We start from the raw sequence: 16180 nt of genomic DNA, 5'->3' as shown, positions 1-16180 counted from the left end.
GAGTAAACTGGAAGTTTCCTGTCCCCCTCATAAGAGACTCCTGAATTGCTCTTAGAGCTCCACGAACAGAGTTGTAACACCAGAAGGCCTGCATTGTAAAATCCAGCTCACGTTATCGAATTCCTGACCAAATGGTCAGGCCTCTGATATTTTTCAAGGTGACATCCTAAGGTGAGGGGAGAAGCAGCTACCTCCCTGTTATTAAACAAAAAAAATTGTATTTATTTATCCTTACGGCAGCTCATTGTATGCCATTTGTACCTGATACAACTGCAAACATCTTCAAAAAAGGGGGGGGGGGATATTAATTCCAGTTAGTGATTAGTGAAAAAGATGTAATTTTTCCCCCACCCAAGTCTGCATCATCCCCTGAATTCTATCTATGGATCCTTTGCAGGTCTGTGGTTTCCAGGCCCCATAATTGTCTCAATGGTGCCCTGACAGTAACAATGTTTCTCCTGACTCAGTGTCTACCCTGTGGCCACCACTGCCTTGGGGTGTCATGTTTCTGTGGTCTCCTTTCATCTAAAGCAGTTCCTCAGCCTTTCGCTGCCTTGATGGTTTTCAAGAGCACAGGCCACAATTTCCTTCCCTTTGGGTTTGGCTAAAGTTTCCTCCTGATCAGATTCAGGTTAAGCATTCTTGACACTCAGATGTGTTGTGTCCTTCCTGCAATCAGGGAGGCACAGCATGATCCCATCATGGGGGATGTTCACTTTGATCACTTGATAAAGGGGGCACCTCCAGGTCTCTCCACTGTAATTTACTATTACCCATTTTTAATTAGTAAGTAATCCATAGAAAGGCTCTTCGAGGCTACATAAAAATCTTGCCCTCACCAACCTTTCACTCACTAGTTGTGGTGTCTCGTAGGCACCTTTGTGTGGATCCACTCTAACCCTAATTACATCTAACCCTAGGCATTTTATGTTGGTCTTTATCCTGAATGGGTCATGTCTTCCACTGTGTTTACTAACTCCTCGTCCAAAGACATAGGAAACTTACCGATTTTGCTCATCAGTTTTGTCACCTTAGAACCTCTCTGAGTCAGGAGAGGCTCCTCTCTTGGCCAGAACTGACTTCATTTTCATCACATGAGTACTATAGGAACACATGAGCCAGAAACCTGTCAAAGGGTTTTAATGTCTTTTACTCTTGATCAAGTGTCCACACCAAGCAATGCCCAGAGAGTAAACACTGTGCTGCCAGCTCTAGCTTCAGGCAGAGTCTTTGCTGGGCCAAAGAATTCTGGACCCTCAAGCTGCCATGGCCTGCATAATCAGGGTGGACATAGAAGGTGTTGCTCTGACTACTGCTAGGCTTCATAAACTCAGGCGATTATTTCAGAGAGAGGAGGAGTTCTAACCACTTTTTTACTCACCATTCCTAGGGGCAGAAATCACAGGCCTATGCTAACACCCAATCATAATACTAACCAAAGAGAAAGATCATTCCTTTTCGTTAACAGCAGTGTAGAAGGCAAGCCAGCAGAAGTTCTGAACACAGGGGGCCCGTAGCAGGAAACTTGCGAATATTACACCATTGGTTTCTTTGCTGTAACAAGTAGCTTATCATCTGGGAGAGGGACATGTGATCTTGGGCCTACCATCCTTGAGAGATAGCAGAGGCAGTCTGCTATTTCTATCTGCTTTCCCAGGAGAAATAAAAAGTTGTTACATGGTGATGTTGCAGACTCCCTGGCCCCAAGGGTCTCTTATAAACCACCTATTCATTCTGTGCATTCATTCATTTGACATATTTTGGGTGCCTGCTATGTGCCAGGTGCTATGTTTAACTAGAAAACAAGAGACACAATGTAAATCCTCCTGGAGGTGTAACCTGATGGGGAAAAAAACATTAAACTAAATAACACACAAATAAGCATATGTGATGGGTGGAGGGAGGCAGAGAAAACTGATAAAACCGCTGTATCTGCTTCTTAAGGGGAATATATAATTCATGTCTGGAAGAATACATCTTTCTATGATCCCCTTCAGCTTACAGAGATTAGTGGGGAAGGAGGCCTTGCTTGAGAATTTAATCATTTCCTATAAGAGTTTGTGAGTTCAATGCGGAACATTGAAAATGTGGTTTGAGGAGCACCTGGATGGCGTAGTCAGTTAAGCATCCGACTCTCGATCTCCACTCAAGTCATGATCTCGTGGGCTTGTGAGTTCGAGTCCCACAATGGGCTCTGCATTGATGGTGCAGAGTCTGCTTGAGATTTTGTCTCTTCTTCTCTCTGCCCTTTCCCTGCTTGTGTTCTCTCATTCTCTCTCAAAATAAATAAATAACAGGAAGGAAGGAAGGAAGGAAGGAAGGAAGGAAGGAAGGAAGGAAGGAAGGAAGGAAGGAAGAAAATATGCTTTGAGTTGCTGCAGATGGAATCCCAGAACAGTCTTTTTCTTTCTCTTTTTTAAGTGGGCACAGATATACTATCAACAGGTAGGCTGGAACCAAGCTGGGTGGGCAATGAGGCCTTACACTGCTCAGTATGAACAGGACAGGGGGGAATGAACACGAATAAAACAAGGCTGCTAAGAACAGCGAGTACAGGAGGAAGCATGGGGAGGCACTGCTTAATGGATGCAGTTTCTGTTTCACATGAAGAAAACAGGCTGGAACAGATACAATACTGTGAATGTACTTACTGCCACTAAATTGTACACTTAAAAATAGTTAAAATGGTCAATTTTATGTTATATATACTTTACAATAAAAAGAAGAAAAACAATTTTTAATAAAAAGATAAGAAAGAAGGGAGCAGCCTGAAAGCTGATGGGTGGCTGAGGCTCCAGAAGGAACTGAGAGTAAGAACATCCCTTTAGAGGGAATGGTCTAGAGACTCAGAGAACAGGAATGTCTAACAATCAATCTTAAGTTTTTTGCTCTGTTCTTTAGGATAACTCCTAAAGAACAGGAAAACTCTCTATCCCTCTAACCTTTAGTTAAAGTTTGCTACCACCCAAATGCCTGATTCTGGGGCATCAAGGGAAAGAGCATGTATTCGGAGTCTGGGCAGACACAGCACGACAGGGAGAAGAGAAGAGCCACATGTCTTGGGACCTGAGGGAGCCTGACAACACCACAGAAGCCAAGAAGACAAGAAGTGATGCCTCAGAGACACATATGATGTGCTCAGTGCTCAGTATCCCCCTGCAGGTGGGATGAGGGCTCGACCAACTGCCACTGCAATACTAAGGGGATGCACCAACTCCACAGAATGGAGGACCTGGAACCATCCAGAAGGCAGAGGTCTGAGTCACACAGGTGAGCCTCAGGGACTTCATAGCCTGCAAGCTCTCTCCTAGGTTAAGCTAAACTGGTTCCAGTGGAGCCTCTGCACTGCTGTTCCTACTGGAAAATAAGAGATACATCTTGAGAAAGTCATTTTCCTTTTCTGATGCTTTCAGGGATCTGCCATGTTACAAAGATTAGGTAGTGAAAGGATGGGTGAAACAGATAAAGGGAATTAAGAGATACAAACTTCCAGTATAAAATATGTAAATCACAGAGATGAAAAATACAGATAAGGCATATAGTCAGTAATACTGTAATAACGTCGTATGGTGACAGATGGTATCTACACTTATGGGGACCCATGCATAATGTACAGAATTGTTGACTCAATCTGTTGTACACCTGCAGCTAATATAACATTGTATGTCAATTATACTTCAACAATAATGATTTTTAAAAAGGATTAGGGAGAAAAAACATAGCCATGGATAACAGGAAAAGGAGAGCCAACTAGTGCTTCACTGGAATCCCTGAAGAGAACAAAACCAATGAAATACAATAACTATTAAAGATATAACTCAGGGGGGACTCCTGGCTGGCTCAGTCGGTGCAGCATGCAACTCTTGATCTCAGGACTGTGAGTTCCAGCCCCATGTTGGGTGCAGAGATTACTTAAAAATAAAAACCTTAAAAAAATATATATATATAATTCAGGGAAATGTTTCTGAAATAAGAATTTCAATCTACATTTGAACAAAAAAACACACCATGTTTACACTACAAAATATATTCTAGTAATATTACTGGAAAATAAAGAATCTTTGGGGCACCCAGACCAAAAAGGTAAGTATACAGGTTCCAAATTATTATTATTTTTTTGAACATACAAGAACTCAGGAATATTGTTCTTACATGGTCATGTAAAAATAGGGAATCAAAGAGGAAAGAAATTACACTGCAGGTTTTCCAGAAAATATCATTAGAGAAAACACCACATGTCAGCACCTATGGGTTATAGCTAAAACAGTTGTCAGAGGAAAATTCTTAACTTAAAACACAAATACCAATTTAAAAAAAAAAAAAAACCTGAAAACAAAAGAATTAAGCACCCTTAAAGAGTTATAGATAACAGAAGGAAATGAAAACAGAAGGAAGGACTTAATAAAAATGGCAGAAATTAATGAGTTAATGCTTTTGCAAGTTTAATGATGGGTACTCAGATTATGATTCTAACCACCGTTTTATAAATGTGAGATATTTCACAGTAATTCTTAGATCTGTTAAATGAACTATAATATACTCATATAATGAGTAAAGAATAAAAAAGAATAAGGGGCACCTGGATGGCTCAGTTGGTTAATGTCCAACTATTGATTTTGGCTTAGGTCATGGTCTCACTGTGAGATCAAGCCTCGCATCAGTGCACAGCCTACTTGGGATTCTCTCTCCCTCTCTCTCTCTTTGCCCCTCCCCCTCTTTCTATTTCTCTCAATAAATAAACAAACTTAAAAAAAGAATAAGAATCCTATGTACTGCTATGAAAAGATCTCCAGGCAACACTGTTAAGTGAAACAAGCAAGTGCAGAACCCTGTATCAAGCTGGCCTATAGTGTAAGAAAACAATGCAGGCAGGAAGTGGAATAAGAACCCAAGTTCGTATTTGCTTGTATTTGTATAAGAGAGATAGATATGTAGAAAATATAGAAAGCTATCACCCTTTGGGATAGTGGGGGGAACAGAATGGATGGGACAGAGGTGAGAGCAAGTTTTTCAGTGAAAATTTTTTTATCATTCTGACTTCTAAACCATGTTACCTATTTGGAAAATAAAATTTAGTTAAAAAATTCAAGGCTGGCCCAGATGGGTTCACTGGTAATTCTACCAAACATTTAAGAAAGAAAATATACCAATTCTCTCAAATCTCTTCCAGAAAACGGAAGGAGGGGCAATACTTCCTAACTCATTCTACGAGGCAATATTACCCCAATACCAAAATCAGACCAAGATATTATAAGAGAACTACAGGCCAATATTGCTCATGAACATAGAGGTAAAATATTAGCAAATAGAACCCAACAATGTATAAAAAGAATTATACAACATGACCAAGTGGGATTTATCCCAGGTATGCAAGGCTGGTTCAACATTTGAAAATTAGTTAATGTAATCAATCCATCAGACTAAAGAAGAAAAGTCATATGGTCATAAAAACAGATACAGAAAAAGCATTTGACAAAATCTAACATCCATTCATGATTAAAAAAAAAAACTCCCAGCAAACTAGGAATAGAGAGGAGCTTCCTCAACTTAATACAGAATATCTACAAAAATCTATAGCCAACATCATAGTCAATGGCAAGAAACTAGAAGCTTCCCCACTGAGATCAAGAACAAGAAAAGGATGTCCCATCTCACCACTGGTTTTCAACACTGTACTGGAAGTGCAATTCATTCAAGAAGATAAGAAAAGGAAATAAAAGCTATATATATGGAAGGAAGAAATAAAACTACACCTGTACACAGATGACATGATTGCCTCTGTAGAAAATCTGAAAGAATAAGAAAGAAAAAACTGTTGGGGTGGGGGAATGGCGCTTGGGTGGCTCAGTCAATTAAGCCTCCAACAGTTGGTTTCAGCTCAGGTCACAATCTCACAGTTAGTGAGATTGAGCCCCGAGCTGGGCTAGGCTCCTTGCTGACAGTGTGGAGCCTGCTTGGGATTCTCTCTCTCCCTCTCTCTCTGCACCACCCCCCCCCCCCGCCAAAATAAATAAATAAACTTTAAAAAAAAAAGAAGAAAAACCTGTTGGAACTAACAAATGATCACAGCAAGGTTGCAGGATATAAGTTAATGTTCAAAAGTCATTCCCTCTCCTCTATACCAACAATGAACAAATGGAGTTTGAAATTAAAAATATATTGCCATTTACACAGGTACCATTAACATCCCCAAAATGAAACTTAGGTACAAGTCTAACAAGATTTGTTATGAGGAAAACCATAAAACTCTGATGAAAGAAATAAAAGGAGAACAAAGTAAGTGCATATTCCCTGTTTGTGGATGGGAAGACTCGATATTGTCAAAATGTCAGTTCTTCCCAATGTGATCTATTTGATCTACATATTCAGTGCAATCCCAATTAAATTCCCAACAAGTCATTTCGTGCATTTGAAAAACTGGTTCTAAAGTTTATATGGAAAGGCAAAAGACTGAGATTAGCCAACTCATTATTTTTTTTAAATACTTTTATTATTATTATTTATTTTTGAGAGAGAGAGCATAGGATGGGCAGAGAGAGCGAGACTGAGGATCCAAAGTGGGCTCAGCGCTGACAGCAGAGTCAGATGTGGGGCTCAAATTTATGAACCATGAGATCACGACTTGAGCTGAAGTCAGGATGCTTACCTGACTGAGCCACCCAGGTACCCCTAGCCAACTCATTATTGAAGAACAAAGTTGGAGGACTGACACTATCTGCCTTGAAGACTTACTACTATCTAAAGCAACAGTATTCAAGACAGCGTGGTACTGACAATAAAGAATAAAGAAATTTTTTTCCAGTTTTTTTTTTTTTTAACGTTTACTTATTTGAGATAGAGAGTGCATGCATGCACACACACAAATAGGGGAGGGACAAAGTGGGAGAGAGACAATCCCAAGAAGGCCGACTTGGGGCTCACGAACCATGAGATCATGACCTAAGTTGAAACCAAGTGTCAGGTGCTTAACAGACGGCGCCCCCAATTGAATCATTTTAAACCACCACAAGGAGCTGCTGGTTAAAGACTCATAACAGGAGTTTGGTGCCCCACCCATATCCTTTTGGGTTTGACCATCATGCAGCCAGGCCCAGCACCACAATGCCTTTTTCTGGGGGCAGAAAGAGCCAGGTAATTTGTCTTAAGACCAACTCAAAACCACCGACTGAAGAGAATGGCAGACAAACATTCTTAGTCCCTCGCCCTTGAAGCAAGGTCACTCAAAAGTGACTGTTGGGTTACAGGCCCCCAGAGGCACTAAGCTCCCGACCCACCCTTGATAATGTACCTGTATGGGCTGCCTTCCCTTCCAGTACTTCCTGGAATCACCTCCCATGTAAGCAACTTGTAACTAATCCTCTAATCCTCGTCTCAGGCTCTGCTTCTCAGAGATCCACACCAACCTGCCACATTTTGGTACAGAAAACAAGTACTACCACCCGAAGGAGGCACATAAGGCGACAGGGGTGATATGGGGCACAAGAGGTGGAGACCTCCCAAGATGCTTCTTGGGGGCATCTTTGATCATGAAAGCTCAGATACCCAGCTCAGTGCCAAAGAGACACGTACTCATAAGAGCAAATATACATTATCCAAACTTACAGAAACGAAGAATGAAATCACACGATCAGTGCTTTTAATTCAAAACAAGAAAGACAACTTCATCCTGGCTAGACTTCTTGCACCCATCTGATGGTATCTTCTCTCCCTGAAGACAAAGGAAACCTAGCATTATCTTGAAGTTGCCTGGTGGGCAAGGGATGGGCCCAAAGAGAGCTACAGAATCCCCCTGCTGAATGAACGACAGACACATTTGTGAACTGTGGTGGGGCTGGACACTGAGCAGGTCCTCACTGACAAAATCCTTGTTGATAATGTTTCCTAAGTGAGTGCAAATACAGCAACCAGCTCCCCCACCCTGGGAGTCTCAGGTTCCTTTTGCATTGTGAGGACTATGGGTTTGGAAGGAGAAAGTGGGCTGAGTTCCACTCCTCATGCTCCAACACTAGCAACTGGTGGACTGTTTTGGGGGCTGGCTGCCGGGGATGAGAGAAACTGGGGTCAAGGACAGGTGAGACTGGTCCACTATGCAGTCTAAATGAGTCACATGGCAGCTCCAGGCACAGGATGTTCTGGGATTCCTCCTCACCACCCTTTGCCCAGCCCTCTTTTCTGCCAGCTTGTCCCGTCCACTTGTCCTGGATGTGGTAGCACAGCAGAGCTGGGAGCAGGCTGGGAAGGAGGCCAATGCCAAGATTCACCTGGCTGTGTGTCCATCCATCCTTGTCCTCCCTCCCTGCCCCTCAGGAAGCCCCATCCCAGTGAGGGGTCAGCGGGGCCAGGAAGCACTGAGTTCCTTCTCCAGACCCTGAACAAACTGGTCATTGAGGAAGAGCAGTTGACCATGGGGCAGGAAGCGGGCAAGGATGCCCTCGATGCGATCAGCCCTAAGCAAGAGGTTGGTGCTGGGGGTAAGCAGCCGGAGGTGATCCAGAAGGAGGCGTGCCAGCAGCCGGAGTGTGCTCTCAGCCAGCAGCAGGTTCTCATGGGCATCCAGCACCAGGGCGAAGCCTAATGAGAGCACACCCAGCCACACCACTGTCCGAGGCTCCTGGAAAGGGTCCCCTGCGGCCAGGCGGAAGGCCCCATGTGGGGCCTCATGCAGGGGCACTGGCTCATCTGAGGACTGAAGCTGCAGGTCCACGGAGGTCCGGCCAGATGCCTGCTGCTGAAGCTGGCACATGGATTCCACCTGCCTGGGAAGAGTGGGTGAGTCACTGATTTCTGTCATCCTCATGACCACCCCTAAAACTGAGAGGTGCTATTAACTCCATATCTCAGATATAGAAACTTAGCCCCAGAGAGACTAAGTGACCTGCCCAGGACCACAGAGCAGGAAGCATGAGCCATGACAGGAATCCAGGCTCCCATCTCCAGGCCCTGAACCATTTCACTCCATGTGTTCAAGAGAAGGCAGGTTTTGAACACAGCTCCTTGAGCCAGGAAAGGGCACCAGGGGAAAAAGATCCTGCCACCACTAGCTTCACAGAGGCTTCCTTAACATAAAGAAATGCAAGCCATGAGAAATGAAGAAATGCAACTGGCCTGTCCAACCTCTCCACCACCATCCTGCAACCCTTTCCAAATAAAAAAGAAAGACCGTCCACTTGGCCATTCAGGTTTTTGAAATCACTCTCTGATCCCTCCTGAATCACTTTCTAATTTGGGCCATGCACAGGCTGGTTTTAAAGGCATTTAATTTTCTGTGCTACAGGAGGGGGGTGGAGGCCCAGAGGAACAAGGGGATGGCAAGAGGCTAACACAGGGCTGCCCATTCGAGAATGCTAATCCCCGGACACAAAAGGCAGAGAGGTCAAGAGATTCTGGCACTGGCTGGCTCCATCTGGGTCTGGGATGGGAAGGTCCAAGGCCAGCCACTACATCTGGAACAGTATTTCCCACACACTGCTCTTTCAGTGGCTTTCAGGAGGCTCTGGGCTCAGCATTCCCATGTATGACATTCTCACTCCTCCTTAGGGATTCATAAAACCTACAGGCATACTAATGGCCCTAAGAAGTCCTGCACTGCAAAGCATGTTCCAGGATCTGCCTGCCCACACCCAAATCCCAGCTCTGCCATGTTCTAGTCACATAACCTTGGGCAGGTTAAGTTCCTTAAAGTCTCTGTACCTCAGTTTATTCACCTGTAAGGTAGGGATAACAACTGTATCTATCTCAATAGACAGTTACAAGGATTAATGAGTTCATATACATGAAATGCTCAGAACATAAACTCTTAGCACATATGTACAGGCTCAATAAATGCTAACTATAATAGTTAACGATGATGACCGTACTGTTATTATTTCTTTAACCCCTTTTCACATAACACTTGTGAACAACTGTGGACAGCTCATGGAAACACTACTCTAAAACTCTGTCTCTGCTTTAGTCTGATTCTCTGTGCCCCGCAGAAAACCTATCATTATCAGGCATGTGTTCAGTGAAGGCCCATATGTTACCTGGCCACAGCCAAAATCTGCTCCTTTCGAAGGAGCCTGTCCCTCTCAGCACCATGTGGCCGTGGGTCATCAGGTGAATTCTCGGCACCAAAGACGCAGGAGTAGAGCACTCGGCAAAGGCCCGTGTCCTGGGCCTGCGGAGCCCGCAAGTTGTGGATAAGGAAGGCGTGGACCATAGCTCCAGGGCAGGCACTACAGGGAAGCCAGAGACCTCAGTGAGATGGGTGTTAAAGTCACAGGGCAGCCACAAGGCAGCATGTCCAGAGGCTGCTGTGGCTGGTCAATGGTGCTCCTCAGCCACCCAAGACACATTCCCCGCCTCGCCATAATGGTGTCTGGTCAGCAGCACTTCTGCCCACAACAAAGTCAATGGTGAAGAAATCTCAATTGCTTCTCTGCCTTTTGGCTAAGGTCAAGTGAAGAAATCTCAGACAACCCCAAACCTACAAAACTACAAAACAAATGGCCAGGAATCTTCAAAAAGTGTCATGAGAGTCAACAGAAGCTGGGGAGCACTGCTCCAGACTGAAAGAGACTAAAGAGACAAGGCCAGCTGAACGCTGCCTGTGTGTGGGATGTGTGTGGGGGATTCCCGGCCAAGAAAAGGGTAGTTTCAACGTACAGAACTAGTAGGGCAACTGGAAACATTCTAGATAATAGTCTTGACCAATGTTACCTAATTTTGAATGTGGGAGAATGTTCTCATTTTTAGAAAATACACACTGACATACCTCTAAACATTGAGCTAAAATGGCATCGTATCTGCAGCTAACTTAATTATCAAAGGGTATGAGATAGCTCTTTATAAGAAACTCTTGAAATTTTCTGTAAGTTTCAGATTACTTAAAAATAAAGACTACTAAGTAATGATACTAATAATAAGGGTGTCTGGCTGGTTCAGTGGCCAGCCAGGGATGGAAAGGCAGCGGGTACACAGTAAACAAATATCTGTTATCTGTGATTAAGGGTAAATAGATCGTCAGTTTAGACTGGTCAAGCAAGAAGGTTCGCGAAGGCGCTCTGAGAGCGGGAGCCAGCTGACCTGGCGCTGACCTCCGGTGACCCTCCAGCGGCAAGAAGAGCGCGTCATCAGCCTCCGCCACCGCGTCCCCCCTGCCCACAAATGGTAGCGACAAAAACTCTCACGTCACTGCCTCGCGCAACCCTGTGGCGCAGGGCATTTGGGGGGTTGTAGTTTCTTGCTCCAGTCAGACAGACCTAAGCCAGACACCCCGCCCTGAGTGTGCTGTTCCTGAGCCCCGGGGCCGCTGTCCTCCAGGCGTCGTACTCACCCTTCCTTCCCTGACTGCGGACTTCTGCTAACAGGCCGCAGGACCCGGCAGTGGGAGAGTAATGGCGGCTGCGAAGCCCCTGGGCGCTTGCGCACGCCGGTCGCGAGAGCGCGCACGAGGTGACGCGCGCAAGGTGGGCGGGGCCCGCGCGCCCGGAGTGCTGCGCCGGGAGTGGGGAGGGGCGGTGTTCTGACACCCGGGCCCCCGGCGAGGGCAGCTTTTGCCCTCCGATCAAAGACCCCTTGCTTCGAGCTCCCAGCAAGGCCCATGCCCATTATTTCCAGACAGGGTATGGGTGTTCGTACTCGGAGCCCCTGGACCAGCCGAGCCCCAGGCCACAGCCCCCGTCGACCGCGAGAGGGCGCAGCGACCCGGCATGTGAACCTTCCGGAAAAGGCCGGGCGGCCGCGTAGTTGCGAGCAGGAGGGGTTCGGACGCCGAGGTCCCTGCGAACCTTCTGAGGCTCGTGGGGCCTAAAGGTGCGGGGCTTGTTCTCAAACTGGCCATTATGCGTGGGAGTCAGTGGGGTGCCTGTTAAAATGCAGGTTCCTGGGCTTTACTTTTGGAAATTGTGACTTCAGGACAAAGATGCATATTTAGGCATTTCTTCGGGGAGGGTTTAGGGTTGTGGGTTCCTGAGGTGGGTTAAGGCCAGGGTTCGGTTTCGAGTAGAATGATTCAAATTTATCCCTGCCCCCCCCCTATCCCCCTAGCCCACCCCTGTCACAAGTTTGTGTTCCTGGCAGGTGAGTCACTTCGTTGGACCCCAATGAAGGGTTTAGTAGGCTGACCAGTTTTTCCTTTGGTACTTCCACCTGTAATAAGTTGACCCCTCTTTGAGGGAGGCTGTCAAAGGTATAGTGAAGAGATTTATTCTTTCAACCTAAAAGGGGCCTGGCAGGCCATCTGCCTCCAGCCCCAATTAGAGACTCAGCCCAGAGGTGTTTGCGACCCGGCAAGGTCTATCCTGAGCCTCACTGCCTACCCTGGACATCCCCACACATGCATGTACACTTTTGCCTATTAGCAAGTGAACCACTCAAGCCTCCCAGTGTTCTGTTCCTCAGAGCTTCCACACTGGCTGTTCCCTCAGCCTGGAATGCCCTTTCCTCCCCCGCTTTTTCCCCTTCAAAATGTGCTCAGACCAAAACTTAGGGGAAACTTTCTTGCCTGGACTGCCCGTTAGCATTCAGCTGCTCTCTTTGCACCCATTGCTGAGGGTCTGCCTGTGGTGGTGATGTCTCCCATGGGGTATACACAGGCCATGGCACACATGTTCCCTCCCTAGGGCCATGCACAAAGTAGGCCTGGAGCCGACAAGAACACACTCCTTGGTGACTGAAGAAATGAAGAGCCGGGCAGCCAAGGTGGGGACCCTGGAGCCAGGACCCTCCAAGGGCAAGGCATGCATTGGCTACAGGACCTGGGCAGGGCAGCATTGAAGGAAGGCTACAGGAAATGGGCAGGGTCTGACTAGGGCATAGGGGCATTTTGAACACATGTACAACATATATTTGTAGATGGAGGGGCAGGCCCAGAGACCGTGTGAGAACTCAGTCACAAGACTGGGGTCATGTTGGCTCAGTTCCTGGTTGCTGGTCCCTATCACGCTCAGCCAGGACCCATGTCTGCCAGCTGATTACAGCAGAGACCTGGCCAAGGGCTGTGGTTGCTTGGGGCCACCTGGCATCTGGAATACAGTATTCCAGCCTCCGTCCGTTCCTTTTTTAAAAAATTATTTTTAAATTTATTATTTTTTTCTTTTTAGAAAGCCCAAATGGGGGAGAGGGGCAGAGGGAGAAAGAGAATCCTAAGCAGGCTCCACACACTCAGCATGGAGCCCAATGTGGGGCTTAATCCCACGACCCTGGGATCCTGACCTGAGCTGAAATCAAGAGTCGGACACTCAACCGACTGAGCCACCCAGGCGTCCCTCTGTCCATTCCTTAGGCATTGAGTCCACTCCCAAGTCCCAGGCCACTGAGGGGCTGGCCTCGCGAGGTATGTAAAGGAGACAGCGGTGAAAATCTAGCCTGAGCCACTACTATGCAGGGCTTTGGAGGACCCAGATGGAGGTAGTGTCTTGACAAGTAGCAGAGCAGACTCAGGTGCCATGCCTGACTCTTTGCAGCCTTCAGCCAGCCTGTGATTTCCAGGTCTAAAGCCATGAGCTGAGGACAGTGAGGCAGGAAGGAGCCTGGGTCCCCCAAGATGCTGCAGAGCCTTCTTGCTGAGTGAGGAGCACACACATTTATTTTGTTAAACAGCTGTGTGGGGTTGCCGTTACATACAGTCTAATTCATGCCTAATTGAGGCAACGTGAAGTGGTCAGGGTGTTGCCTGGCTTATAGTAGGCACTTGGTAAATCAATGCATGTTGACAACCCTTAATACAGAGGCAAGATAGGAGAAGGTGTCAGAGAGGTGTTGGTCAGCACTGGAAAGCAAGTGGGGTGTTCTGGTCTGATGGGAGGCAGAGGGACGGACAGGCTGACCTTCCAGTGCCTCCTGGAATTATAAGACTGGTCCTCACGACAGAATGGAACAGTCTGAGTGCGGTGGAAGCAACATGCGTTGCATGTTCATGTGTGTGTGAGCCTTTCATAGTGGTTACCCTACAGGTTGCAGCTGGGCCAGGCATACAATAGGTGCAGATGTGGGTTTGTGGGATATGGAGAGTGTGTGTGTGTGTGTGTGTGTGTGTGTAAGAGAGAGAGAAACTGAAGAGAGAAGGAAGGAAAGTAAAATAAAGCACTACACAAAAACTAGAGGAGATTGAATGAGGAAGGTGGCTGGATTTAGGGCCTGGCCCACCTGTCTGGAAGTGGCTCAGGATCACATCTTCCTATCATTCCCCCTCCGCTCCCTCTGGCTGTGTGCAGAGGTGCCTATCACCCCACTCCCCAGTGGTCTTCTCAGTGGTCCTCTGAACTGGGGTGGGGGGTTGCCTGTACCCTCTTACATTGGGCCCCTTCCCTACACTCTCATCCTCCACTGCTCCCTACCCATGTCAGGGTGAGGCCTACCCCATGGTGGCAGGCAGCCTGGTGCCTGCCTTTTCCAATGCCCCTTGGTGCCTAACACTGTGATGTGTGCACGGTGACTGATACTGATTCAACTTGGAAAGCAGTTTCCGTTCCGCACCTACCCAAGCCGTAGCAGTGTCCTGATCACCGGTGGGCAGCCTGGCTTGGGAAGCTCTGCTGCTTCTCCCAGATGTTAGAACCAACCCCCAGGTCCTGCTTACACATCTCCAGGGACAGGGAACTCACTCCCTGGGGACAGCCCCATTAGTTTTTGACAGCTGGGAACCCATATTGAAGGTCTTTACAGACCCTGAGTCCTCAGGCCAGACTAGTTGAGCCACCACCTACTTCTGGATGTGAGGAGGGCAATTGGGTAGAATCTGCCAGCCCCAGGCAGTGGATTTTCTGAATGACTCCCTGATAAGGATGTCTAGCCATTTCTCAAAGAGTAGAATAGCAAACTAAGCAGAAGAAGGGATCTGCTTTTTTGAGAATCCAGGCGGGCTGAGATTAAGTGGATAAGGCTGCTGTAGAATAAAGGGGACCAAATTCAGGCCAGCCTTGTTCTTCCATCCCCCTCCACCTCCCTGAGTCATCTCACAGATGGCATTGTCCTGTGTGGGCAGCTTTCCACCAGCCACACAGATGGCTTCCTCCTCTGTCTCCACCACATCCCCTTCCACAGCTTCCTAACTGCTACCTGGACTGGTGCAGTAGACCACCAGCCTACATACAGCATTTGGGCTTTTCTCCTACAACCCTGGGGCTTGCCCATGTGCAGAAAAGGGACAAAACCCTCAGCCTGGACCCCTTTCTTCTAATTGTTTTCAGGCTCATCCTTTTTACCTGTCTGTTCTTTAATCCTCACACCGGCCCTAAGTAGTAACAGCCATAGCCAACTCTTGTATGGCACTCGCTGTAGACAGGTTCTGTTCTGAGTGCTTTACATACACTAACTCATTTGATCCAACCCGCAATCCTTTGAAGGAAGGCATTTACAATCCCCATTTTACGGATGAGGAAATTAAGGCACAGTGAACTCAAGTAACTTTCCTGAGGTTACGTGCTAAGGGAGATGTGCATGTCCGTAGATTTCAGCCTGCCCCTCCCCCCACCTTGTGTGTCCCCCTTCCTCCCTGTCCCCTCACAGTGGCCCCAGGGGCTGACTCAGCCCCTGCTCCAAATTTCAGAAGACCATAAGCCTCCTCCAACTCCAGCCCTGCATACCTTCTACAACCCAGCCCTGGGAGCTCCATCCCACCCTCAGGGAGCCCCAGGCCCCGTGGAAGTAGTCTTGGCTGGGCTCCAGGAGGAGGAGGCCATGTGTGATTCGTCCTTTCAAACAGCCGCGCTTCCTGCAGGGCTGACAGCCAGAAGGCCCCACGAGGCGGCTGGGACCCGGCCACGTGAGGCTTCCTCCCCTGGGCTGCCTCAGGCCCCGCTGACTCAGAGCCTGGCAGCCCTCCCAGGGGCGTGTGCTGGTGCAGCTGGGTGGGGCGGAGGCTGCCTAGCGGCACAGGGCTGGCACCCACACCAATTCCTGTGTGGGCTGGGCAGGAATGCTTCTTACCTTCTGTCCCGTAACCAACTGTCTTCTTTGAACAATCGGCTGTGAACAAGTCCACGTCCTCCAGCGTTCTCTCAAGGCATGGCTTTCCTGGCTGCAGAACAGCAACTTCCCCGTCATTACTCAACTTCCCTCTCCTGATTGTTTCCAGATTCCATGAGACCGTGGACCTCCTTGTCTAAACATCCCTCCTTTCTGTACGAACAGTTTCATTGCCTCTGGAAAGTGGGCGCCTACGTGTTCGATTCCAAATATGAAGACTTTTTAGAAATCC

The 16180-nt window shown here is 47.4% G+C and overlaps 1 protein-coding gene across 3 annotated transcripts; it reads right to left on the bottom strand.

The window, feature by feature from the left end:
* Nucleotides 1-7619: 7619 nt before the first annotated feature.
* Nucleotides 7620-11413, bottom strand: AP5S1 (adaptor related protein complex 5 subunit sigma 1). 3 transcript variants are annotated; one of them, XR_006215566.1, is made up of 4 exons: nucleotides 11315-11413; nucleotides 10023-10214; nucleotides 8262-8756; nucleotides 7620-7708 (listed from the first exon to the last, which is right to left on the bottom strand). XR_006215566.1 is itself a non-coding variant. In XM_007073221.3 (3 exons), the coding sequence occupies exons 2-3, from the start codon at nucleotides 10196-10198 to the stop codon at nucleotides 8330-8332; spliced, it is 603 nt and encodes a 200-aa protein (XP_007073283.1). In that variant the 5' UTR covers nucleotides 10199-10214; nucleotides 11315-11413; the 3' UTR covers nucleotides 7620-8329. The 3 variants fall into 3 exon arrangements, 2 of the variants coding, with proteins under 2 accessions (XP_007073283.1, XP_042836777.1); XM_007073221.3 differs by having other exon boundaries at nucleotides 7620-8756; XM_042980843.1 differs by lacking the exon at nucleotides 11315-11413 and adding an exon at nucleotides 11065-11301 and having other exon boundaries at nucleotides 7620-8756.
* Between the last annotated feature and the right edge of the window lie 4767 nt (nucleotides 11414-16180).

This window comes from Panthera tigris, chromosome A3, assembly GCF_018350195.1.
Source record: "Panthera tigris isolate Pti1 chromosome A3, P.tigris_Pti1_mat1.1, whole genome shotgun sequence".
In the NCBI taxonomy this organism is placed as follows: domain Eukaryota; kingdom Metazoa; phylum Chordata; class Mammalia; order Carnivora; family Felidae; genus Panthera; species Panthera tigris.
The sequence above is the reverse complement of the archived record's forward strand: the minus strand, read 5'-3'. Positions and strand labels throughout refer to the sequence as shown.

Coding starts and splice junctions, on each gene's coding strand:
- AP5S1 (XM_007073221.3), bottom strand. CDS start 10,198: ATGGTCCACGCCTTCCTTATCCACAACTTGCGGGCTCCGCAGGCCCAG. Junction 8,757..10,022: donor CAGATTTTGGCTGTGGCCAG/GTAACATATGGG, acceptor CACTCTTCCCAG/GCAGGTGGAATCCATGTGCC.